The sequence below is a fragment of the Xenopus laevis genome, chromosome 2S, assembly GCF_017654675.1.
Source record: "Xenopus laevis strain J_2021 chromosome 2S, Xenopus_laevis_v10.1, whole genome shotgun sequence".
Classification (NCBI taxonomy): Eukaryota; Metazoa; Chordata; class Amphibia; order Anura; family Pipidae; genus Xenopus; species Xenopus laevis.
The window spans coordinates 33998833-34026171 of NC_054374.1; the positions used below are offsets into that span (position 1 = coordinate 33998833).

General features: G+C 37.2%; 2 protein-coding genes across 8 annotated transcripts in view; one reads left to right on the forward strand and one right to left on the reverse strand.

Moving 5' to 3' along the window:
- LOC121400473 (putative uncharacterized protein CXorf58) overlaps positions 1 to 26311 on the reverse strand; it is a 40490-nt gene extending 14179 nt beyond the window's left edge. For 2 of the 6 annotated variants that reach the window (XM_041583609.1, XM_041583603.1), the window contains exons 1-5: positions 26173 to 26311; positions 22001 to 22113; positions 20229 to 20430; positions 18854 to 18967; positions 613 to 715 (exon numbers count right to left, since the gene is read on the reverse strand). In XM_041583609.1, the coding sequence (XP_041439543.1) occupies positions 613 to 715; positions 18854 to 18963 (213 nt within the window). In that variant the 5' untranslated portion in view covers positions 18964 to 18967; positions 20229 to 20430; positions 22001 to 22113; positions 26173 to 26311. The other 4 variants (XM_041583604.1, XM_041583605.1, XM_041583608.1 and 1 more) reach the window with 4 other exon arrangements.
- A 125-nt stretch (positions 26312 to 26436) lies between these two features.
- Positions 26437 to 27339, forward strand: part of pdha1.S (pyruvate dehydrogenase E1 alpha 1 subunit S homeolog) — a 29738-nt gene continuing 28835 nt past the window's right edge. The window contains exon 1 of one of the 2 annotated variants that reach the window (XM_041583187.1): positions 26437 to 26635. In XM_041583187.1, coding sequence (XP_041439121.1) covers positions 26573 to 26635 — 63 coding nt within the window. In that variant the 5' untranslated portion in view covers positions 26437 to 26572. 2 annotated transcript variants of the gene reach the window in all.

Below are 27339 nucleotides of genomic sequence, written 5' to 3' on the forward strand. Positions count from 1 at the left end.
ATTTGTAGAATTGTATTGATCAATGGGTGAAAGTTAGAATTCACCATTTAATAAATATGGTTCTAAAAATCCCATAGGAATAAATAGAACATGGGTGAGTTTTTATTTATTAAGCTCTAAACTCACAATTAGATAAATATCCAGTACATAAAGCAGTGTGAGGGTAGTGTCAGCTTCATGCTTCATTCCAGCAGAACACTTGTGGCACACCTTTGTGCAATTGTGGAAAAGTAATCCCAAATGGAGATAAAAAACCCAAAATTCACTTGTGTTTCCTGATATTGTTTTACACGGACCTGAGAACACAAAAATGCCAAAAACCACCTGTGGAACCAACTTCCTATAATTATATATGTGGGTTGCACTCTAATATAATGGCACATACAAGTATGGGATCAATTTTTTAGAAACCCAATATCCAAAAAGCTCCAAAATATAAGAAAGCCATGTGCATTTTAATTCTTTTTTTTTATTATGATTTCCTTTTTCTCTGTTATAATGAATCACCTTGTTTTTGGAAGTAAATCAGCTGCATAAATCCATAATCATTCCCAAAGAATGAGAAAGATCATAGGGCAATTCATTTCCTTTAATAGTAGGAAATATACTCACTGCAGCACGGACTGTGTGTTTCAGAAGTTTAAAAAGCTTTCTGTTATTGTAGCACCTCCATGCTCGTTGGATACGAATTGCCACAACTCCCTTCTCAATCCCACTGAAAAATATGAGAAACACGCAGATTATTTTGAGCCAACATGGGAGGGCAGTATCCCTGCAGCACAGCACCATCAATATATATTACAATTATACAATAATATAAATATATAGAAATAAATATATTTATAACGGTGGTTCACCGTTGAGTTAACTTTTAGTATATTATAGAATGGCTAATTCTTAGCAACTTTTCAATTGGTTATTTTTTTTATAGTTTTCTAATTATTTGCATTTTTCTTTTGACCCATTCCAGCTTTAAAAAGGGAGTCACTGACCCCATATAAATACAAACTTGCTACTTTTTATTACTCAGCTTTCTATTCAGGCCTCTCCTATTCATATTCCAGTCTAAGTGCTCACACTCATAACAACCTATCTACAGATTTTAGTATCACCATAACCTTTGATATTATGCTATGAAATCATCCAAGCCCCTCTTAAAGGCATTAACAGAATCAGCCATCACAACATTAACCGGCAGTGCATTCCACAACCTCACTGTCCTCACTATGAAGACACCACCTACGTTGCTTCAAATGAAAGTTCTATGCTCTAAAGGAGTGGCCACTACAGAAAAAGGGACTCTTTGTATGTGCAATTTTAAATATTATCCTTTTAATAAAGTGGTAATAAAGCAGAACCCCCATTTTACATTTTTCAGGAGACCAAGAAAAATGATTTAAAATCTGGGAAAGTTTAAAATTAGGAAATTGTGTTAAAGTAACTTTTTCTTCAAGTACTGAAAGGATATAAGCACAGGAGTCTGTTTTGTAGATACAATATTTACACCGCAGCATTAATGTTACACTATGGGGGGCATGTGCAAGGCCTCTCTGTCAGTCACATACACAACCTAAAGCAATAAGTGATTGGTGCAGGACTGTATAAGGGGCAGACTCATTGGAATTGACCATTTACAGGCAGAACCATGGCAAAATATACATCTGCTTAGTATTTTAAACCGCTTTTCCACAAATAAAAACATTGACAGAGGTAAAAAAAAAAGCAGTTTTTGGGTACATTGGGACAAAATTTGTATGTTAAATTCGGGAAAACATTACTTAAAATCAGGGAAATGCAGCCATTGAAATGCATTGTAAATTGGTGTGATCACAAATAAAAAATGTAAAATGCGGGAAAACTTAAAATCAGGGTTCACTGTATTTCTCGGAGAGTGTGCTTTTTTTGGGGTTTTACAATCTATAGATCAATTGTTCCCCCAAATATGGAAGAATATCAGCACCTAGCCCTTTCCTGCACAAAGATGAATTGATGTTTCTGCGAGATACACTGACGTTTCTCAATGAGCACAAATTATAGTTATGTTTTAATACATATTAAACTCATGCATATCAAGTTCAAAACCATGAACATTTTATCTATAACAAGACCAAAGTAAACATTTCTATAACTGCCAATAACAGCCTTCAAGCAGCTATGCATGTCCCTTTGTGACATAACATGATGACATCACAATGAGTGTAATATTGTGTATGAAACCTGTTGCAGCCAACTGCTCTTCATTCTTAGACCGACTGAAGGTGAGTACAGACGCTTCACATTTATGCATTTAAATGCGTTATAAAATGGCATTTTTTTCTGTAAACTGTTATAAGTAGCGCAGTCTCTTCAGACCAGTTATCTTGTTATGTGTTCAATTGGTTTAATTCTCTCCGACGTACTTTTACAATTATTTTTACAACAGAAATAATATAGTATTTTAACTTATGGTTTATAGTTTTCACTTTTGATATTTTAACTTATGGATTATATTTTTCGCTTCTTTCCATCTAGTCCTGAGTGATTCAGAGTCTACAGAATTTTTTGATCTATTGACTATTTTGGAAGTTTTATATCAATCTATATAGAAGAAACATGGACTTTATCACTGTTAATAATATTGTTAAATTGTCCAACAACCAACAATCCCCCAAGAGGAAGAGGAAAATCTCATTTGAAAGTGAAATTGCTAACAAAACCCGAAAACTTGTCCCTGATGAAGTGAAGCAAAATACAGAAAGCAGTCGACAAGAAAATAACCCAGGTGCTCCTTTGAAGTCCCATGCAGAGGACAAAAACAAGGAGAAAGAGTTTTGGATCCCTGAAATGGGTCTTTCATTAAGGCAGAGAGAAAAGTTGCTAAACGGAAGAGGGATGGCCAGAGTATTTGTTGATGCTGTACAAAAACTTCTAAAAAAGCAGTTTAATGCTGAAGGCTTGCAGCCCCTACTGAAGAAACCTTTCATTCCTGTGTCTGGACCATCAGTACAATTTCATGTGGATCTAAAGAAAAGTCACTGCTTTCTAACCTGTTACAGAAAAGATCACGTAGAGATTGTAAACAGCTGTTCGGGGATCCCTTCAGAACGAACCCGGAAGGAGATAAGGAGACTCTACAGAAAAGTGGTTCCTGACCCTTTTAAAACAATCAAATTTGCTCATGCCGATAGACAAGTTGCCGGTTCTAAGAGCTGTGTGATATATTCAACTGCAAATGCTTATGAGATACTGAGCAATGGCAATGTCTGCTGTAAATATGATCATGGAAAAATGAGGGAACATCTCTTCAAGTGTTTAGAAAAAGGAGAAATTACAGAGTTCCCCAAAATACTAAAATGAAAGTAAGACAACAGCGGAGGAATGGTACGGCATACACACATGTACAAGCCCTGCATGTTGTGTCAGATTAAAGCACTTAAGGAGAAAATCACTGACAAGCTTTGGAAATCACTGTCCAAATCACTGGACATCACTTTTGGAAATCGCTGTGCAAAGCTTGTGATTGAAATACTGGGAACACAATAAAAAAACCCAGAAAAGACTAGAAAGGAGAAACTTTCCCTTTAACCAGTCTGGCAGCAGCGAGTGAGCTGACAATTCTGTCAATATGACACTTATGAACTGAACTTATGAACTGTGCTGTTGCTTTTTGCTCCTTGCCTGCCTCCGTACCCATCTACATCGAAGAAATGGCGTGACTATTTTCTTACAAGATTTACTCATTGTTTACTGTTTGTTTGTTTTTTTATAAACCATTTATGTAAATAAACAATGTATACCAATAAAAACCAGAGTTTCTTGTGATTATCTACATGTTAGCAATATTATTGTTCTGTGAATTGTGCAAAATGTAGAACATAGGGGGTTCTTTATAAAAGTCAGATTTTTTTTTGGTAGGAGTTTTTGGAGAGAAGACCCTCAAATGTTTGGTGATTTATTAAACCCAGATGCTGCTAAAAGTCAGAATAAAAAAGTACTCCATCTCAAACCTGCCGAGGTCATGTAGAATTCAATGGCAGGTGGCTCATTTACAATTGGAAGATATCAGGATCTGCGCTGGGTTTCGTTCAAAAGTCTGAATAATTTGTGGTTTTTGAGCGGCGTTTACAGGCGTCAAATGTATATTAAAAAAAATTATATCCGAGATTTTTTTCTCGACTTTATTGAGTCTTTGCATGCACCAGATTTTTTGAGTTAACTTATTGATAAATATGATAAAAATGTGGATGGGAGTCTTTGGTCAAAGTTGTTTTAAGAAAATAGTGAGAAATTTTAGTAAATAGCCCCCAAGTGTTGATAAGAATTCTTAAGCTATATCAGATTCAACAGATTTGTTATAGGGACATATAAGGGCTCATTTACAACTACTAATTCAGGGAACAAAGTGCAATTCTGAATGCAATCGCCAGATTTCCAGGGCCATTGTGGGCAGGAACAGTTCCTTAGCACAAATGCTCTACGCCTACCATAATTGTGGGTCATAACTCAAAATGTACCCAAAAATACATGTGATCCATCAGAAACTGAATTAAAGTGCTCCAAATATTTTCTGTCAAGTGGATGTCTGATTTATGATATGCCAATGTAAACTTCATGGCAAGAAATTAAATAGCATAAAAATTGTCCAGCTAACAGTTGTTAGCAGAACATCCCTTTTATACTGTTTTGCATGATAAAAAGAAAGATATAACAAATAAAAAAACGAAATAACTTACAATGGATATAGGTTTTAGATAGCCTTTAATATCTCAGTTAATTTAATAACTAAGCAGCTTTAATGCATTAGCATGGTTTTGGCCCTGCTATATAGAGTGAAAGAATAATTATTTGATCAAGTAACCCAGGGATATGGTTCATTAAAAAAAAAATTAAGGAAGGAACCCTGCAGTATGGATTGATGTAACTATGCAGGTATAATAGGGATGTAACCCAATACAGATACAATGGCTCGAAATATGTATGGAGTGAGTGGGTGGCATGTATAATATAAATATATGTATAATATCATTTTTTTTTGGTGTTGTTTGCTGTGATTATTTGCTATAATTAACGCTTGAAGTAGGGTGTCGTGCAATCTATTTATTTTTTAAATACAGTTGTTCAAATTAACGTTCAAAAGAGCAACCAAAGAACATTGCACTGCTTTACAGTAGAATAGTTTCTGACCCTCTGAAAGCCCTCTTATTTCTTGATGCATATAAACAATAGCAACCACTAACATGTTTGGCATACTGAGACATGTCAGCTGTAAAGTATGATAATGGAAAAATATAGGAACACTTGTTTATGGGGGTTATTTATCAAAGTTCGATTTTATCTCAACATTTTCTGCTACAAACTCCAAACAAATGTGCTCGGGTTTTTTACGCTTATTTATTATTAAACTTTCCCGATAATTTGCTTTGCAGGGAAAATTCTTTCACAATTCTTTCAGATTTTTCACCCGAAAACTCAGATTTCTTATCCTTTGTTGCCCCGAAAACTCCCACGAAACCCAGCGCACATGAAAAAATCATTGCGACTTTTCCCACTGACTTATGTGCAACCTCGACAAGTCTAAGATGCTGGACTTTCTGATTCAGACTTTTCCATCCTCTGGGTTTAATAAATTCCAAAAAATTGGTGATTTTTTTAAAAGTCTGATTTTATATATAACCTGAGTATTGTAAATAACCCCCTAAGTGTTTAAAAGAAAACAGAATTACAGGGAATTACAGAGATCCCCAAACATAACAAACACAAGACAAGGGATATAGAAAAAGCGTTCCACTGTGCTAAACATGGGAATAAGTGGAAATGCTTGCAAGTCGGGATGTCTTCAGAGATGAGCAAAGAAAATTCATGCAAAATAATGAAAAGCTAATGAATTTCTGAAAAGCCTAAAAAAATCTCTAATTTTCTGTACATTATTAAACTGAAATTACAAAAATCTAGAACACAGCACAAGCCAACGGAGAAGCAACATATTGGGCACTGTGCCTTTATAAAAGGTAAAACTGATTTAAAACTGATTAACAGCAAGCCCCACCTTTTTTTTTTTAAAGGGACAGTAAAAAAAATTCTAAACCATTTTTGTAAATCGTTTATATCAGTAACAATACAGAGTAGGTTTTCTTGACATTATTCCCTCAGTCTTACATATATGGGAAGCCTAGAATCTATGTATAAAACATAAAACAGTGTCCATCCCACAATTTAGGGATTTCATTGATGTATGTATGGAAGTGGGTAGAACAGAGTTCAAACTGGCAGTAAATTGTTAAACATTGCACTGACTAATGTTCTCTTTGCCAGCCCCTTTATAAAATACCTAGTAAGTTGCAAAACCACGTTTAAACTAAGTGAATGCAGACAAAACATTTATGAACTCTATTTCTATTGATTCCTATAGGATTTTTAGAATTGCATTTATCAATGGGTGAAAGTTAGAACTCACCATTTAATAAATATGGTTCTAAAAATCCCATAGGAATAAATATGGGTGAGTTTTTATTTATTGAGCTCTAAACTCACATTTAGGTAAATCTGCCTCTTAATGTATCCAGTACATAAAGCAGTGTGAGGGTAGTGTCAGCTTCATGCTTCATTCCAGCAGAACACTTGTGGCACACCTTTGTGTAATTGTGGAAAAGTAATCCCAAATGGAGATAAAAAACCCAATAAAACGATTGATTCCAGAAAACTCACTTGTGTTTCCGGATATTGTTGATTCTAGGGAACAGATCAAATTTGATTTGAATTTGAAAAAAATTAGACTATCGAAAATGACCATGTACTTTCTCTTTCAAAATTCGACCAGCCATTCACCATCTAAAACCTGCCGATTCAGTGCCGAATAGTTTTTTCAGCCTATGGGGGGACTCCTAGAACCTATTTGGAGCTAATTGGTGGACTTTGAAGCAGATTTGACTGAATATGATTCATACGATGCGAATTCTAACGAAAACGGACTATTCATCTGAAAAAAAAAACCTTTGATTTTCTTAATAAGTTTTGGTTGGTCTTTTTTTATTTGAATTTCGAAGTATGGGAGTTCAACAAAAACTCCCATTACTTCGAAATTCCACCCTTGATAAATCTACCCCAAATTAAACCCGATGGGATTAAATAAAACCAACATGGCTTTGTGTTGCTTGGTTACCATCAAGTCATTTAGACATGATTAATTGTTTAAGATTCATAATTCCGAGATTTCTAGTTAGTTAATGGGAACTCTCTGGATAAGAAAACTCATATCTATACGATATAAAAAATATAGGCTTCTAAGTGTCTAATAAAATGAAAAAAATCATGTTTCACAAAAAACAATCACATATATCAGAAACATCATTTATTTTATGTACAAGAACACAACCGATTTAGAATGGTCTATGTCTCCTGAACGCGGCAATACCAAATATATATAGTTTTATGGAGATTTCTCACTTGTACAGCTCAAAATCTACAAGAAGTACACTACCAAATTTCCAAAGCACCGCTCCCCAAACGGCATACTTTTGATTTCAAGGCCAAACATTCCGCTAACAGTAGGTTTACCCTAGCAAACTACCCATTATTAGAAAGAACAGATTCTGAGGAATCAAAAATGGGTAAATATACTGTATCTTTGTACTCCAAACTACCAAGTTGCAATTGTTTCCTACAGTTATAATGTTTTATAGAAATTGGTGAATTTTTTGAAACATTACCTCAAAGCTTCCACTCGACAGCATCATATCTCCCACACATCATTAGATATCAATGCAAAACACCCCAAATATGAAAGCCTGGGGTCCACTGAACAGTTTTATGCCCAATATGAATAGGTGTACCCAAGCACGTGGCATATAGGGGCCCTTAAATTTAGACACCTCATTTGAGCTATCAGTTCTGTAATTCCAGATACTGCAAAATCAACACATTTACATAGTTTGGGGGGGGGGGCATATGGTCTGTCATTTCAGGTACTGCAAAATCAACACAATTACATCGTTTGGGGGGGGGAAACATATATTTTTGGAAAGTACACATTCCCACGAATCTAAATTGGGTATGCATGTCTTTGTACTACAAGTACCAAGCTGCAAACAATTCCTAAATTTGGTGATTTTGGTGACATTTCCAAAAATTACTTCAAAATTTCTACCCTGCAGCATCGTATTACCCACATACTTTTAGGTATCAAGAGAAATCACCCCAAATATGAAACCCTTGGGTCCTCTGAACAGTTTGATGCCACATATGTATAGGTGTACCCAAGCACGTGGCATATAGGGGCCCTACAATGAAGACCCCCCCGTATGGTCTGTCAATTCAAGTACAGCAAAATCAATACATTTACATTGTTTGGGGGGGGCAAAGGCAGAAAAATGTAAGTTCACACCAAAAAAACATATATTTTTGGAAAGTACACATTCCCACGAATCTAAATTGGGTAGGCATGTCTTTGTACTACAAAGTACCAAGCCGCAAACCATTCCTAAATTTAGTGATTTTGGTGACATTTCCAAAAATCACTTCAAAACTTCAACCCTGCAGCGTCGTATTACCCACATACTTTTAGGTATCAAGAGAAATCTCCCCAAATATGAAAGCCTGGGGTCCTCTGAACAGTTTGATGCCCAATATGTATATGTGTACCCAAGTACGTCGCATATAGGGGCCCAAGAAAGAAGACCCCCATATGGTCTGTCATTTCAGATACTGCAAAATCAACACATTTACATAGTCTTTGGGGGGCAAAGGTAGAAAAAAGTACGTTCACCCCAGAAAACCATATATTTTCGGAAAGAACACATTCTCACGAATCCAAATTGGTATGCATGTCTTTCTACTCTAAAGCACTAAGCCGCAAACCATTCCTAAATATGGTGACATTTCCAAAAATCACCTCAAAAGTTCTATGCTCTAAAGGAGTGGCCGCTACAGAAAAAGGGACTCTCTGTATGTGCAATTTTAAATATTATCCTTTTAATAAAGTGGTAATACAGCAGAACATTTTACATTTTTGAGGGGACCAAGAAAAAATTATGTAAAATCCGGGAAAATGTAAGGTCAGAAAAATGTGTTAAAGTAACTTTTTCTTCAAGTACTGAAAGGATATAAGCACAGGAGTCTGTTTTGTAGATACAATATTTACACTGCAGCATTAATGTTACACTATGGGGGGCATGTGCAAGGCCTCTCTGTCAGTCACATACACAACCTAAAGCAATAAGTGATTGGTGCAGGACTGTATAAGGGGCAGACTCATTGGAATTGACCATTTACAGGCAGAAACATGGCAAAATATACATCTGCTTAGTATTTTTAACTACTTTATTTAAAAAATACCAACATTCATTGAGCGAAAAAATAAGTTTTTGGGTAGATCAGGACAAAATGTTTATGTTAAATTCGGGAAAACATTACTTAAAATCAGCGAAATGCACCCATTGAAATGCATTGTAAATTGGTGTGATCACAAATAAAAAATGTAAAATCCGGGGAAACTTAAAATTAGGGTTCACTGTATTTCTCAGGAGAGTGTTTTTTTTTTGGTGTTTTACAATCTATAGATCAATTGTTCCCCCAAATTTGGAAGAATAGCAGCACCTAGCCCTTTTCCTGCACAAAGATGAATTGATGCTTCTGCGAGATACACTGACGTTTCTCAATGAGCACAAATTATAGTTATGTTTTAATACATATTAAACATCTGCATATGCTGTGGAATGCACTGCCGGGTGATGTTGTGATGGCTGATTCAGTTAATGCCTTTAAGAATGGCTTGGATGATTTTTTGGACAGACATAATTTTAAAGGCTATTGTGATACTAAGCTCTATAGTTAGTATAGATATGGGTATATAGAATTTATGTGAAAGTAGGGAGGGGTGTGTGTATGGATGCTGGGTTTTCATTTGGAGGGGTTGGACTTGATGGACTTTGTCTGTTTTCAACCCAATTTAAATATGTAACTATATCAAGTTCAAAACCATGAACATTTTATCTATAACAAGACCAAAGTAAACATTTCTATAACTGCCAATAACAGCCTTCAAGCAGCTATGCATGTCCCTTTGTGACATAACATGATGACATCACAATGAGTGTAATATTGTGTATGAAACCTGTTGCAGCCAACTGCTCTTCATTCTTAGACCGACTGAAGGTGAGTACAGACATGCTTCACATTTATGCATTTAAATGCGTTATAAAATGGCATTTTTTTCTGTAAACTGTTATAAGTAGCGCAGTCTCTTCAGACCAGTTATCTTGTTATGTGTTCAATTGGTTTAATTCTCTCCGACGTACTTTTACAATTATTTTTACAACAGAAATAATGTAGTATTTTAACTTATGGTTTATAGTTTTCACTTTTGATATTTTAACTTACGGATTATATTTTTCGCTTCTTTCCATCTAGTCCTGAGTGATTCAGAGTCTACAGAATTTTTTGATCTATTGACTATTTTGGAAGTTTTATATCAATCTATATAGAAGAAACATGGACTTTATCACTGTTAATAATATTGTTAAATTGTCCAACAACCAACAATCCCCCAAGAGGAAGAGGAAAACCTCATTTGAAAGTGAAATTGCTAACAAAACCCGAAAACTTGTCCCTGATGAAGTGAAGCAAAATACAGAAAGCAGTCGACAAGAAAATAACCCAGGTGCTCCTTTGAAGTCCCATGCAGAGGACAAAAACAAGGAGAAAGAGTTTTGGATCCCTGAAATGGGTCTTTCATTAAGGCAGAGAGAAAAGTTGCTAAACGGAAGAGGGATGGCCAGAGTATTTGTTGATGCTGTACAAAAACTTCTAAAAAAGCAGTTTAATGCTGAAGGCTTGCAGCCCCTACTGAAGAAACCTTTCATTCCTGTGTCTGGACCATCAGTACAATTTCATGTGGATCTAAAGAAAAGTCACTGCTTTCTAACCTGTTACAGAAAAGATCACGTAGAGATTGTAAACAGCTGTTCGGGGATCCCTTCAGAACGAACCCGGAAGGAGATAAGGAGACTCTACAGAAAAGTGGTTCCTGACCCTTTTAAAACAATCAAATTTGCTCATGCCGATAGACAAGTTGCCGGTTCTAAGAGCTGTGTGATATATTCAACTGCAAATGCTTATGAGATACTGAGCAATGGCAATGTCTGCTGTAAATATGATCATGGAAAAATGAGGGAACATCTCTTCAAGTGTTTAGAAAAAGGAGAAATTACAGAATTCCCCAAAATACTAAAATGAAAGTAAGACAACAGCGGAGGAATGGTACGGCATACACACATGTACAAGCCCTGCATGTTGTGTCAGATTAAAGCACTTAAGGAGAAAATCACTGACAAGCTTTGGAAATCACTGTCCAAATCACTGGACATCACTTTTGGAAATCGCTGTGCAAAGCTTGTGATTGAAATACTGGGAACACAATAAAAAAACCCAGAAAAGACTAGAAAGGAGAAACTTTCCCTTTAACCAGTCTGGCAGCAGCGAGTGAGCTGACAATTCTGTCAATATGACACTTATGAACTGAACTTATGAACTGTGCTGTTGCTTTTTGCTCCTTGCCTGCCTCCGTACCCATCTACATCGAAGAAATGGCGTGACTATTTTCGTACAAAATGTACTCATTGTTTACTGGGTTTTTTTTATAAACCATTTATGTAAATAAACAATGTATACTAATAAAAACCAGAGTTTCTTGTCATTAGTTACATGTTAGCAATATTATTGTTCTATGAATTTTATAAAGAATTTTAAAAGGTCAGATTTTTTTTGGTTGGAGTTTTTGGAGAAAAAAAACTCAAATGTTTGGTGGTTTATTAAACCCAGATGCTGCTAAAAGTCAGAATAAAAAAGTACTCCATCTCAAACCTGCCGAGGTCATGTAGAATTCAATGGCAAGTGGCTCATTTACAATTGGAAGATATCATGATCTGCGCAGGGTTTCGTTCTAAAGTCTGAATAATTTGTGGTTTTCGAGCGGCGTTTACAGGCGTCAAATGTAAAAAAAAAAATTATATCGAGATTTTTTTCTCGACTTTATTGAGTCTTTGCATACACCAGATTTTTTGTGTTAACTTATTGATAAATAGGATAAAAATGTGGATGGGAGTCTTTGGTCAAAGTTGTTTTAAGAAAATAGAGAGAAATTTTCAGATTTTAGTAAATAGCCCCCAAGTGTTGATAAGAATTGTTAAGCTATATCAAATTCAACAGATTTGTTATAGGGACATATAAGGGCTCATTTACAACTACTAATTCAGGAAACAAAGTGCAATTCTGAATGCAATCGCCAGATTTCCAGGGCCATTGTGGGCAGGAACAGTTCCTTAGCACAAATGCTCTACGCCTACCATAATTGTGGGTCATAACTCAAAATGTACCCAAAAATACATGTGATCCATCAGAAACTGAATTAAAGTGCTCCAAATATTTTCTGTCAAGTGGATGTCTGATTTATGATATGCCAATGTAAACTTCATGGCAAGAAATTAAATAGCATAAAAATTGTCCAGCTAACAGTTGTTAGCAGAACATCCCTTTTATACTGTTTTGCATGATAAAAAGAAAGATATAACAAATAAAAAAACGAAATAACTTACAATGGATATAGGTTTTAGATAGCCTTTAATATCTCAGTTAATTTAATAACTAAGCAGCTTTAATGCATTAGCATGGTTTTGGCCCTGCTATATAGAGTGAAAGAATAATTATTTGATCAAGTAACCCAGGGATATGGTTCATTAAAAAAAAAATTAAGGAAGGAACCCTGCAGTATGGATTGATGTAACTATGCAGGTATAATAGGAATGTAACCCAATACAGATACAATGGCTCGAAATATGTATGGAGTGAGTGGGTGGCATGTATAATATAAATATATGTATAATATCATTTTTTTTTGGTGTTGTTTGCTGTGATTATTTGCTATAATTAACGCTTGAAGTAGGGTGTCGTGCAATCTATTTATTTTTTAAATACAGTTGTTCAAATTAACGTTCAAAAGAGCAACCAAAGAACATTGCACTGCTTTACAGTAGAATAGTTTCTGACCCTCTGAAAGCCCTCTTATTTCTTGATGCATATAAACAATAGCAACCACTAACATGTTTGGCATACTGAGACATGTCAGCTGTAAAGTATGATAATGGAAAAATATAGGAACACTTGTTTATGGGGGTTATTTATCAAAGTTCGATTTTATCTCAACATTTTCTGCTACAAACTCCAAACAAATGTGCTCGGGTTTTTTTACGCTTATTTATTATTAAACTTTCCCGATAATTTGCTTTGCAGGGAAAATTCTTTCACAATTCTTTCAGACTTTTCACCCGAAAACTCAGATTTCTTATCCTTTGTTGCCCCGAAAACTCCCACGAAACCCAGCGCACATGAAAAAATCATTGCGACTTTTCCCACTGACTTATGTGCAACCTCGACAAGTCTAAAATGCTGGACTTTCTGATTCAGACTTTTCCATCCTCTGGGTTTAATAAATTCCAAAAAATTGGTGATTTTTTAAAAGTCTGATTTTATATATAACCTGAGTATTGTAAATAACCCCCTAAGTGTTTAAAAGAAAACAGAATTACAGGGAATTACAGAGATCCCCAAACATAACAAACACAAGACAAGGGATATAGAAAAAGCATTCCACTGTGCTAAACACGGGAATAAGTGGAAATGCTTGCAAGTCGGGGTGTCTTCAGAGATGAGCAAAGAAAATTCATGCAAAATAATGAAAAGCTAATGAATTTCTGAAAAGCCTAAAAAAATCTCAAATTTTCTGTACATTATTAAACTGAAATTACAAAAATCTAGAACACAGCACAAGCCAACGGAGAAGCAACATATTGGGCACTGTGCCTTTATAAAAGGTAAAACTGATTTAAAACTGATTAACAGCAAGCCCCACCTTTGTTTTTTAAAGGGACAGTAAAAAAAATTCTAAACCATTTTTGTAAATCGTTTATATCAGTAACAATACAGAGTAGGTTTTCTTGACATTATTCCCTCAGTCTTACATATATGGGAAGCCTAGAATCTATGTATAAAACATTGTATGCATGGAAGTGGGTAGAACAGAGTTCAAACTGGCAGTAAATTGTTAAACATTTCACTGCCTAATGTTCTCTTTGCCACCCCCTTTATAAAATACCTAGTAAGTTGCAAAACCACGTTTAAACTAAGTGAATGCAGACAAAACATTTATGAACTCTATTTCTATTGATTCCTATAGGATTTTTAGAATTGCATTTATCAATGGGTGAAAGTTAGAACTCACCATTTAATAAATATGGTTCTAAAGATCCCATAGGAATAAATATGGGTGAGTTTTTATTTATTAAGCTCTAAACTCACATTTAGGTAAATCTGCCTCTTAATGTATCCAGTACATAAAGCAGTGTGAGGGTAGTGTCAGCTTCATGCTTCATTCCAGCAGAACACTTGTGGCACACCTTTGTGCAATTGTGGAAAAGTAATCCCAAATGGAGATAAAAAACCCAATAAAACGATTGATTCCAGAAAACTCACTTGTGTTTCCTGATATTGTTGATTCTAGGGAACAGATCAAATTTGATTTGAATTTGAAAAAAATTAGACTATCGAAAATGATCATGTACTTTCTCTTTAAAAATTCGACCAGCCATTCACCATCTAAAACCTGCCGATTGCCGAATAGTTGTTTTAGCCTATGGGGGGACTCCTAGAACCTATTTGGAGTCAATTGGTGGACTTTGAAGCAGATTTGACTGAACATGATTCATACGATTCGAATTCTAACGAAAACGGACTATTCATCAGAAAAAAAAACCTTTGATTTTCTTAATAAGTTTTGGTTGGTCTTTTTTTATTTGAATTTCGAAGTATGGGAGTTCAACAAAAACTCCCATTACTTCGAAATTCCACCCTTGATAAATCTACCCCAAATTAAACCCGATGGGATTAAATAAAACCAACATGGCTTTATGTTGCTTGGTTACCATCAAGTCATTTAGACATGATTAATTGTTTAAGATTCATAATTCCGAGATTTCTAGTTAATGGGAACTCTCTGGATAAGAAATCTCATATCTATACAAAGTGTCTAATAAAATGAAAAAAATCATGTTTCACAAAAAACAATCACATATATCAGAAACATCATTTATTTTATGTACAAAAACACAACCGATTTAGAATGGTCTATGTCTCCTGAACGCGGCAATACCAAATATATATAGTTTTATGGAGATTTCTCACTTGTATAGCTCAAAATCTACAAGCAGTACATTACCAAATTTCCAAAGCACCGCTCCCCAAACGGCATACTTTTGATTTCAAGGCCAAACATTCCGCTAACAGTAGGTTTACCCTAGCAAACTACCCATTATTAGAAAGAACAGATTCTGGTGAATCAAAAATGGGTAAATATACTGTATCTTTGTACTCCAAACTACCAAGTTGCAATTGTTTCCTACAGTTATAATGTTTTATAGAAATTGGTGAATTTTTTGAAAAATTACCTCAAAGCTTCCACTCGACAGCATCATATCTCCCACACATCATTAGATATCAATGCAAAACACCCCAAATCTGAAAGCCTGGGGTCCACTGAACAGTTTGATGCCCAATATGAATAGGTGTACCCAAGCACGTGGCATATAGGGGCCCTTAAATTTAGACATCTCATTTGAGCTATCAGTTCTGTAATTCCAGATACTGCAAAATCAACACATTTACATAGTTTGGGGGGGGGGGGGGCAAAGTTAGAAAAAAGTACATTCACCCCTGAAAACCATATATTTTCAGAAAGTACACATTCCCCCGAATCCAAATTGGGTATGCATGTCTTTATACTCCAAAGCACCAAGCTGCAAAACGTTCCTAAATTTGGCAATTTTGGTGACATTTCCAAAAATCACCTCAAAGCTTCCACCCTGCCGCATAGTATGTCCCACATACTATTGAGTATCAAGAGAAATCACCCCAAATATGAAAGCCTAGGGTCCTCTGAACAGTTTGATGCTCAAAATGTATAGGTGTACCCAAGCACGTGGCATATAAGGGGCCCAAAAAGAAGACCCCCATATGGTCTGTCATTTCAGGTACTGCAAAATCAACACAATTACATCGTTTGGGGGGGGGGCAAACATATATTTTTGGAAAGTACACATTCCCACGAATCTAAATTGGGTATGCATGTCTTTGTACTACAAAGCCACAACCAAGCCGCAAACAATTCCTAAATTTGGTGATTTTGGTGACATTTACAAAAATTACTTCAAAATTTCTACCCTGCAGCATCGTATTACCCACATACTTTTAGGTATCAAGAAAAATCACCCCAAAAATGAAAGCCTAGGGTCCTCTGAACAGTTTGATGCCCAATATGTATAAATGTACCCAAGCACGTGGCATATAGGGGCCCCAAAAGTAAGACCCCCATATGGTCTGTCATTTCAGGTACTGCAAAATCAACACATTTACATCGTTGGGGGGGGGCAAAAGTAGAAAAAAGTACGTTCACCCCAGAAAACCATATATTTTCGTAAAGTACACATTCCCACGAATCCAAATTTGGTATGCATGTCTTTGTACTCCAAAGTACCAAGCCGCAAACCATTCCTAAATTTGGTGATTTTGGTGACATTTCCAAAAATTACTTCAAAATTTCTACCCTGCAGCATCGTATTACCCACATACTTTTATGTATCAAGAGAAATCACCCCAAATATGAAACCCTTGGGTCCTCTGAACAGTTTGATTCCACATATCTATAGGTGTACCCAAGCACGTGGCATATAGGGGCCCTACAATGAAGACCCCCCCCATATGGTCTGTCAATTCAGGTACTGCAAAATCAACACATTTACATTGTTTGGGGGGGGCAAAGGCAGAAAAATGTAAGTTCACTCCAAAAAAACATATATTTTTGGAAAGTACACATTCCCACGAATCTAAATTGGGTATGCATGTCTTTGTACTACAAAGTACCAAGCCGCAAACCATTCCTAAATTTAGTGATTTTGGTGACATTTCCAAAAATCACTTCAAAACTTCAACCCTGCAGCGTCGTATTACCCACATACTTTTAGGTATCAAGAGAAATCTCCCCAAATATGAAAGCCTGGGGTCCTCTGAACAGTTTGATGCCCAATATGTATATGTGTGCCCAAGTACGTCGCATATAGGGGCCCAAGAAAGAAGACCCCCATATGGTCTGTCATTTCAGATACTGCAAAATTAACACATTTACATAGTCTTTGGGGGGCAAAGGTAGAAAAAGGTACGTTCACCCCAGAAAACCATATATTTTCGGAAAGAACACATTCTCACGAATCCAAATTGGGTATGCATGTCTTTCTACTCTAAAGCACTAAACCGCAAACCATTCCTAAATATGGTGATTTTGGTGACATTTCCCAAAATCACCTCAAAAGTTCTATGCTCTAAAGGAGTGGCCGCTACAGAAAAAGGGACTCTCTGTATGTGCAATTTTAAATATTATCCTTTTAATAAAGTGGTAATACAGCAGAACATTTTACATTTTTGAGGGGACCAAGAACAAATTATGTAAAATCCGGGAAAATGTAAGGTCAGAAAAATGTACAGAGATCCCCAAAAATAACAAACACAACACGGAAGACTTAAATTATGAGGGTAGACTGTCAAGGTTGGGGTTGTTTTCTCTGGAAAAAAGGCGCTTGCGAGGGGACATGATTACACTTTACAAGTACATTAGAGGACATTATAGACAAATGGCAGGGGACCTTTTTACCCATAAAGTGGATCACTGTACCAGAGGCCACCCCTTTACACTAGAAGAAAAGAACTTTCATTTGAAGCAACGTAGAGGGTTCTTCACAGTCAGGACAGTGAGGTTGTGGAATGCACTGCCGGGTGATGTTGTGATGGCTGATTCAGTTAATGCCTTTAAGAATGGCTTGGATGATTTTTTGGACAGACATAATATTAAAGGCTATTGTGATACTAAACTCTATAGTTAATATAGGTATGGGTATATAGAATTTTAATTAAAAGTAGGGAGGGGTGTGTGTATGGATGCTGGGTTTTCATATGGAGGGGTTGAACTTGATGGACTTTGTCTTTTTTCAACCCAATTTAACTATGTAACTATGTAACTATGTAACTATGTAACAAGACAAGGGATATAGAAAAAGCGTTCCACTGTGCTAAACATGGGAATAAGTGGAAATGCTTACAAGTCGGGATGTCTTCAGAGATGAGCAAAGAAAATTCATGCAAAATAACGAAAATGTAATGAATTTTTGAAAAGCTTAAAAAAAATCTCTCATTTTCTGTACATTATTAAACTGAAATTACAAAAATCTAGAACACAGCACAAGCAAGCTGAGAAGCAATGTATTGGGCACCGTGCCTCTATAAAAGGTAAAACTGATTTAAAACTGATTAACAGCAAGCCCCACCTTTTATATAACGGGACAGTAAAAAAAATTCTAAACCATTTTTGTAAATCGTTTATATCAGTAACAATGCAGAGTAGGTTTTCGTGACATTATTACCTCAGTCTTACATATATGGGAAGCCTAGAATCTATGTATAAAACGTAAAACAGTCTCCATCCCACAATCTAGGGATCGCATTGATGTATGTATGGAAGTGGGTAGAACAGAGTTCAAACTGGCAGTAAATTGTTAAACATTGCACTGGCTAATGTTCTCTTTGCCTTCCCCTTAATAAAAATTCCTAGTCACTTGCAAAACCATTGATTTTAGCTTCAAGATTAAACTAAGTGAATGCAACCAGACAAAACATTTATTGCTGTAATTTTATTTTCCCTTTTCTTTAGTAATGGGCATAAAGATACCCACCTCCTTTAAAGAAAACAGGATTACCTAAATAAAAATGGAACATGAAAACCTACATATGCGATGCATTCTGCAAAAGATAATCCTTTTCTGTCACTGATTCTCTAGAGATGGTTGTAGGGAGGCTGATAGACATGGAAGTGCTCAACATCTCAGGCAATGCCATAACCCTGCAAAATAAAGAAGAAATATGTAAGGAGTAGTTCACCTTTATGTGAGTAGTAGTTCACCTTTATGTAAGTAGTAGTTCACCTTTAAATTAACTTTTAGTTGATGTCTGATTCTTAGCAGTATTTTAGTTGGCCTTCCTTATTTTAATTATTTGACTTGGCAGTGTGGTTAAAACCAGAGAAACTGCCCAAACAAAGCCAGGCAGGCTTATACAGTTTAGCAGCAATAGTTAGCAACAGATCACTTATGGTAGCAGACAAGCAATGTGCAAAATTTCATGGGGACCCTTCTGTTTCCTAAGCGCAACTGAGATTGGGGAAAGTGCATTGTTTGGGTGCTACCTGTGCCCTTTTCCTACACAAATACAAAATCCCCATTAATACTTTCAATCTTTTCTTTATCACACAGCTCCCCCAGTAGTTTCTTTCAATAACTGCATGTATATAAATATCTTTCACACTTGCAAATGTATATTGTATTCATTTATATAGCAGTGCAAGTGTACATAGTATTTTACAAGGCTTAAATACAAACTAGAGCAATCGATGAGGAAGAATTTTGTGGGACAAAAAAAAAAAAAAAAAAAGACATTTTTAAAACAACAGCCAAATAATACAGCCCATGATATATGGCCACTTACTTAAATTAGGGTAATCATTACTTTAAACAGTACACCTTTATTCTCTTACATCCTTGCCTTTTACAAATCAGTGGTGTGCATTTCCCAAATTATCTAGGTATTTACAGGTACAATAACCTTATAGGAAAAGTAACACTAAAACATTTTTTATTAAAAAATCCATTCTACCCACAGTAATAATAGATCTACCCTGAATAAGGTTTATTAATATTAATGCTTTATTAAAAAAATACTGTTAGAAAACACTGCCTCCTGTCTACTGGAAAACGGTGACTTACTCTGCAGCTCTGCATCTTCCGCCTAACCCGACTTCTGCCAAAACCGCAAGTTATAAGCAATGCAGCTGTGGCATGCCGGTTTCCCAGGTCCTAGAAGAATTGGTCTCTTTTAAAAACTGGTAACTTCCAGTTTCTGACAGTTTCGACCCACAATGGGAGGCACAAATAGCTTGAGGCCGAGCTGCACAGGGAAATCCTGGAGAGTCGCGGAGATCTGCTCCTCTTGCTCACTTATCTTCTGGGGGGGTCGGGGGATGATGGGATCCCCCCAGGGAGGGCAGAGGAGCTGCTGCCGAGGGATATAATGGGTCGGACAGGGGCTTTAGGCTGCAAGGATCTCACCTATGTAACTGGCCTCCAGTATGTGGGCTCCAGATTCACGAAATTTGTCCACAAGGGAACTTTGCGTAACGGGACGGAGATTGCACTCAAATCTGTGCACAATGAGGGCTACGATGCGACTCGCTGTGTGCGGCACTACAGCGACCCCACTGGCTGCCACAAACTTCACAAGGAGGTCACTCTGCTCCGGACCTTGCGCCACCTGTGCATCATTACAATAAGAGCATATCAGTTATGTAAAGAGACATTAGCAAAGCTGTCACAACAAGAAACTGGACATTACCAAATTTTAAAAGAGACCAATTCTTCTAGGAACTGGGAAACCGGCATGCCACAGCTGCATCGTTTCTAACTTTCGCTTTCCAGTAGACAGGAAGCAGTGTTTTCTAACTGTATTTTTTTAATAAAGCATTGATATTAATAAACGTTATGCAGGGTAGATCTATTATTAGTGTGGGTAGATTGGATTTTCTAATAAAAAATTTGTCAGTGTTACAGTTTCTTTAATGGTAAGTAGAGATACCATGATGGTGACAGTATGTGACATTGGCAAAGCCCATACTACACAGAGATCTGGCATGGGACCTGTTAACCAGAATGCTGAGGACCTGCGGCTCTCTGGATAATGGATCTTTCTGTAATTCTAACGTAAATCTTCATAATTTAAGTCCATTAGAAAATCATGTAAACATGAAAGAAACCAGAGTGGTTTTGCCTCCAAAAATGATTAATAAAATCTTAGTTTGGTTCATAGACAAGGTATGTACTGTTTTATTAATACAAAGAAAATTTTGGATTATTTGGATGCAATTGTATCTATTGGAGATATCCTTTCTGTAATTCAGAGCTTGTACATTTATAATTCTTTTCTGTGACTAAAGTCAACTCTATGGTTACAATTCGAAAACCAATATCTGCTCTGCTTTACCTTTCACAGTTGCTGCTGCTGGTATGTTGTTAGCAACGACATATACAGTTTGTACGGCAGACTAAAGGTGGCCATAGACTTAACAATTACGATCTTTCTTGGAAAAGATCTTTCCAAGAAAGATTGTTTCATTACACATGTGTAGAGCTGAATCGTCAGATATACAGGTAGATATACAGGTAGAAACAACAGAATTCTACCTGTATCAGACGATTCAGCACTAACAATCGCTGATGTATTCTGTACGAAAATTCGTTTCGTACAATATTATCTGTGCGTCTATGGCCACCTTAAGGGTAATGGTCCACAAGGAGATTAATCGCCGGTGATAAATCTCCTGTTCTGCGGGCGACTTATCTCCTGTTAAAGCTTTTCCTCTTGAGGCAACTTCAAGTGATTTTGGGAGACTGGACACATGGCTTTTACCCAGTGGGAAAGATTTTACAGGAGATTCGTTCCCTCTCAGCAGTTTTATAGCTGGCAATTATCTCCTGGTGTGGCATTGCCTTAAAGGATATATGAACTAGAACATAGGTTCCCAAACTATGGGACCCCCCATTCAGAGGTCGAAAGCATATAATGAGGGAACCAATCTAAAGGCCAATCAGGTTAAAGTTCTGACTTAAAGGGCACGTGTTGGCTAAATATATTATCCCAACCAAACCAGTTGAGGCTGGTAGAACTGGGAGCACCTTTGGTTGGGGATGATATTTTTTGTCACCGGGTGCCTTTTAAGTGGCTTTGATTTTCCTACAACAGCAGCAAGAGAACTGTCATTTATCTGTAATCTCGTTATAGGCTTAGTGTTGGACTAAGGCACCTGGGCCGCACAGGAGATCCTGACCTTACGTAGTGATGCACCGAATCCACTATTTTAGGATCCTTTGTGAAAGACTGACAGCTCAGCCAACAGTCCCAGGTTTCTTAATTAAATATCCAGAGTTTCTCTTTGATCTCCTGTGGAAAAAGATACAAATGTTTCTGAAATATAATTACAATAAGAGGCTTTTGGCAGAGAGCCCAGAACACTGAGCAGCTGCACTTCAATACATTTGTAACAATCAGGGCCAGATTTACATATTGGGTTCCTCTAGACCCGCTGCCGTTCATCGCCCCTGTTTAAAGGGTAAGGCATTTTTTAGTAGCAGTATGCACAAAATGTCGCTGTCTTAAATATATTGATAATGGGTTGAGTGCAGAGGACTCTTGTATTTGACTATATGTATTTTGTGGTCACACCCTCATTGCACCCCCGCCTAATGGTTTTAAAAAATAGTGGTGAGCACAACTTTCCCTTGTTTGTTATAGTTATACAGGAGCAGTGACCAGCTCCATGTTGTAGCTCCCACCCTTCCCAACTATAGTCAGGTGATCCCACTGGTGTCTAATAAAAGGGCAGCCAAGTATGGAGGTTTACTTTGAAAGCAGCAAGTTAAGTTGCAGGTAAAACCAAGTCCCTTTGTAAAATGTATAATGAAGCAATAGAATTCTTAATGAATCAGATAAAATTGAGCATAGGACTGGCCAGATATGGGATGACTTTGACGTAGTTGGCCAGCTTAAATATATTGCAATATATGGACAAACAATCCCTGTTTTGTTTAAAGGGTAAGGCATTTTTTAGTAGCAGTATGCACAAAATGTCGCTGTCTTAAATATATTGATAATGGGTTGAGTGCAGAGGACTCTTGTATTTGACTATATGTATTTTGTGGTCACACCCTCATTGCACCCCCGCCTAATGGTTTTAAAAAATAGTGGTGAGCACAACTTTCCCTTGTTTGTTATAGTTCATCGCCCCTGTCCCCTCCCCTTTATTCACGCAAATTTTCATCATTGGGACAAGGGCAATTGAGATTGGCACACAGGAAACTATTGTGTCGCCTGCGCAGCCCAAGTGTTTCTAAACCAAAGTGGGTATAGTTGGGTAACATGCCGCCCCCTAAAATCCCTTGGTGGCCTTTAAAGGCCTGGTAACAATTTAAGATAAGTAACTAATAAGATGGTTATGGACATTAGGGGTGTGTCCACAAAACAGGCGTGGTTAAAAAACTTTGAAACGCTGGGTGCGCCTGATGTTTTTGTCCCACTTTACAATACAGTAGAACCCCCCCATTTTACATAGCCTGATTTTAAGTTCCCCCATCATTTTACATTGTTGTTTTGTGGTCCCACCTATATATTATGCATAATTCGTTTCCCTGATTATACATTTTCCAGGATTTTACACCATTTTTTTCTGGTCCCCTCAAAAACGTAAAATGTTTTCACTGTATTCAAATTTTAGGAGGTATGGTAAAAACAACATGAAGGCAAAAACACAGAAACATGGCAAGTAAAAACAAAAAGAAAACGTTAGAAAATTGGCCCCTTTCACAACAACAGAACTCTACAGCCTGCACTGTGCACTCCTAAATGATCCCCCAAACATAATACTACAGAGATCAGCTGACAGTCCCCTGTTCCCAAAAGTTGCAGATCCATAGGCGTTATCTGGAGCAAGACTGCTACGTCCTAGATGCCATGCATAGGCGGATTTTAAATAAGCCTCCCCAAACCTGCCTGACAAAAAATAAAAAGGAAAATTGCTTCACCTTTACAAAGTTGTTGATGCAAAGATTCCAGCTGGGCATGCTACATGCAGCCTGTTGTTTCAGACATGCGTACTGGGACTGTTATATCAGTGCCTGGCTCCTATTCTATGACAACAGGTGAAACATTTTCTAAAGTTTAAGTGCTGGTACCTCTAAAGATTAAGTCCCGGTACAGGTTCAGGGCATTCGATTGGCTGGAGGTGAATAGAGACACTCCCTGTAGCCAATCCAGTTTTTGTTTCCTTAATTGGGGCTTTGGATCAGTGATGAAGTACAGCAGTACTGTCCTGCCCCCCACATGGTCCCTACACATATGACTTCGGCAGCAGGTCAGTGAGTGAGCAGTGTTAATTTTGTTTTGTGGGAACAGAGAGTAATTGGGAGAAGTAACACCAGAGTAGAGAAGAACAATGAAAATGGGCAGAAAAAAGTTAAACACAAGTGGAAGAAAATTGGATCAATATAGAGAGTGGGAAAAGAAATTAAAATATGCAGAAAGGCAGAAATGGGTAGCAAGTATATGTTGAGAATGTATAATTGAGGGAAGTGGCTGGATGAAAGGTGGTTGATAGACAAGCAAATGTGAAAAGAGTGGGAAAATAAAAAAAAAATATGGAAAAAGTTACTTGGATCTGAAGAAAAAGAGCAGAAGGGAGAGTAAAGGAAAGCAGCAGAGAAAACATGAAAATAACAGAAAAGCAGAAAGTACTGAAAAATAGAATGCGGTTGGGGTGTCATATACTTTGTATATCTATAAATTATATGATTGTGGGCCTGTGATTCATGTTGATTGATGCCTTGCAGTGCCCATGTTGTTGGCATAGCAGTGTAAACTGTAACTTCATTTTACTCTGACAGGACTGCACTGTAATCGCTGCATGTGTTTGGGGTGCCAGTATCCATTATCGTTCTCTGTATAACATGGTAATGGTGCCAGTATCCATTGCTTCTCCAATATAATCTGCTTGGGATGTCAGCATAAACTGTTTCCACAATTAACATTGCCAAGCCTGAAGTAGCAATCTGGATATTCCACAAGTGCCAGAGGGGCTGTTGTAAACCACATATTTTATTTTGGGCTTTGGGGCACTGCCTGGTTCTCAGAGAAAATTGGTCTTTTGTAAATCTCAGATCACATATCGCCAGTGCAAACTGCTTTTTTCATAATATAAAATATAGCATTTACAATTCCAGTGTCCACTGATTCTCAATAAATATTCTAGGCTTGCAGTACCCATTACCGTCAATGCATAATATGATGCTGATGCCATATCCATTCTCTAATGTATATTGTGCTGGATATAACATTGGCACTAAACTACTAAAATTAAAGGGGCGGTTCACCTTTAATTAACTTTTAGTATGTTATAGAATGGCCAATACTAAGCCACTTTTCAATTAGTCTGCATTATTTATATTTTTTATAGTTTTTTTAGTTATTAGCCTTTTTCTTAGGATTCTTCATAGCTTTCAAATGGGGGTCACTGACCCCATCTAAAAAATGCTCTGTAAAGCTACACATTTAGGGGCTGATTCACTAAGGGTCGAATATCCGACTGGGAATTGAAATCCTTCGACTTCGAATATCGAAGTTGAAGGATTTAGCGCAGATAGTTCGATCGTACGATCGAAGGATTATTCCTTCGATCGAACGATTAAATCCTTCGAATCGAACATTTCGAAGGATTTAAATCCAACGATCGAAGGAATATCCTTCGATCAAAAAAAGTTAGGCAAGCCTATGGAGACCTTCCCCATAGGCTAACATTGACTTCGGTAGCATTTAGATGGCGAACTAGGGGGTCGAAGTTTTTTTAAAGAGACAGTACTTCGACTATCGAATGGTCGAATAGTCGAACGATTTTTACTTCGAATCCTTCGATTCGAAGTCGTAGTTGAAGGTCAAAGTAGCCCATTCGATGGTCGAAGTAGCCCAAAAAAAACTTCGAAATTCGAAGTTTTTTTACTTCGAATCCTTAACTCGAAGTTAGTGAATCGGCCCCTTATTGTAATTGCTGCTCTTTATTACTCATCTTTCTATTCAGGCCCTCCTCTATTCATATTCCAGTCAGTTATCCAAATCAGTGCATGGTTGCTAGGGTAATTTGGACCCTAGCAACCCGACTGCTGAAATTGTAAACTGAAGAGCTGCCGCATAAAAAGCTAAAAAACTCAGAAACAACAACTAATAAAACATGAAAACCAATTGCAACTTGTCTCAGAATATCACTCTCTACATCACAATAAAAGTTCATTTGAAGTTGAACAACCCCATTAAACAACTAAACTTATTTAGGCTATTTACCTAGGACTCCATGCTTCAAAGTCACTTTTTCACTCTCTCAGCATTAGAAATTAGCATTAAATCAGTGTGTGTGTGTGAATTCATTTAGCCAACCCCAAATGCAATTTGTTCCCTTACCGATTTGCTTGGGCGGTACCAATGGGAGCTGCTACAGAACCACAGAAGTTTGCGCCCGATTTGGACCGTTTGGTTATTTACATAGACTCGCCCATGAGCCCGCTTCTCTCGGTTTCGGTCGCTAGGCAACCAGTGAGGCGCATCCAGAGACTCCGCCTACCCGCATTGAGACTGCTCCGCTGCACGCTTGTCTACAAAGTGACGTGAAAGCGTTCTTCCTCACGCCCAGTGCAGGCGCAACCCACTGGCGCTAATCCATGACGCTTATTGGGTGCGCGGCTGCTGCGGTGGCTTCTGGGAAGGTTATTGGCGGCCGATTGGGTTTGAGGGCGTAGGTGTCAGTGGACTGTCAAAACTGTGTTAGAACAGTGAGGCCATAGTATTTGCTGAGCGGCTGTCCATGCAGAAGATGCTGTCTCTGCTGTCCCGTGTGCTGAAGGGCCCAGCCCAGAAGCCTGTCACTGTGAGTACATTGCAAGGTCATATGAACAAAGCCATATCTGACTGGAAACATGGAATAACCTAGTGACAAACTGTATGTAAGGGAAGCCAAATCATACGTACTACATACGTGGGACTGGAGTAGGATTAGGACTGGTGCTGTTGGCTCTATTGTGGTGTATACTGGGGTGCATTTGAACTCAAGTCTAACAACTAGTTCTTTTCTGATCGATCCCTTTGGGGCAGATTTATCAAAGGTCGAAGTGAATTTTTGAAGTAAAAAACTTTGAATTTCAAAGTCATTTTCTGGGTACTGCGGCGAAGTTCGAAGATCGAATTTTTTTGAAGTACTGTCTCTTTAAAACTTTGACTTCGACCATTCGCCACCTAAAAGCTGCCGAAGTGCTGTTTTAGCCGATGGGGGACCTTCTAAAACCTATATGGAGGCAATTGGGGGAGTTTGGAAGGTTGAAGTTAAAAAAAAATTTGAATCGTGCGATTCGAATTCGTCCCACTTTGACCCCAAAAAACTTCGACCTCCATTAGATTGGTCTTTTTTTAATTCGAAGTTCGAAGTTTTTTTAACTTCGAGCTTCGACTTTTGATAAATCTGCCCCTATGTGTCACAGTTTTTCTATTATTGAAGTGAAACGTGTCATTTTTCACCTTCTTAACCAGCTCTGGGAAGGGGGGTCGCTGGAATAAGTACAGTTAAGCTCAAAACAT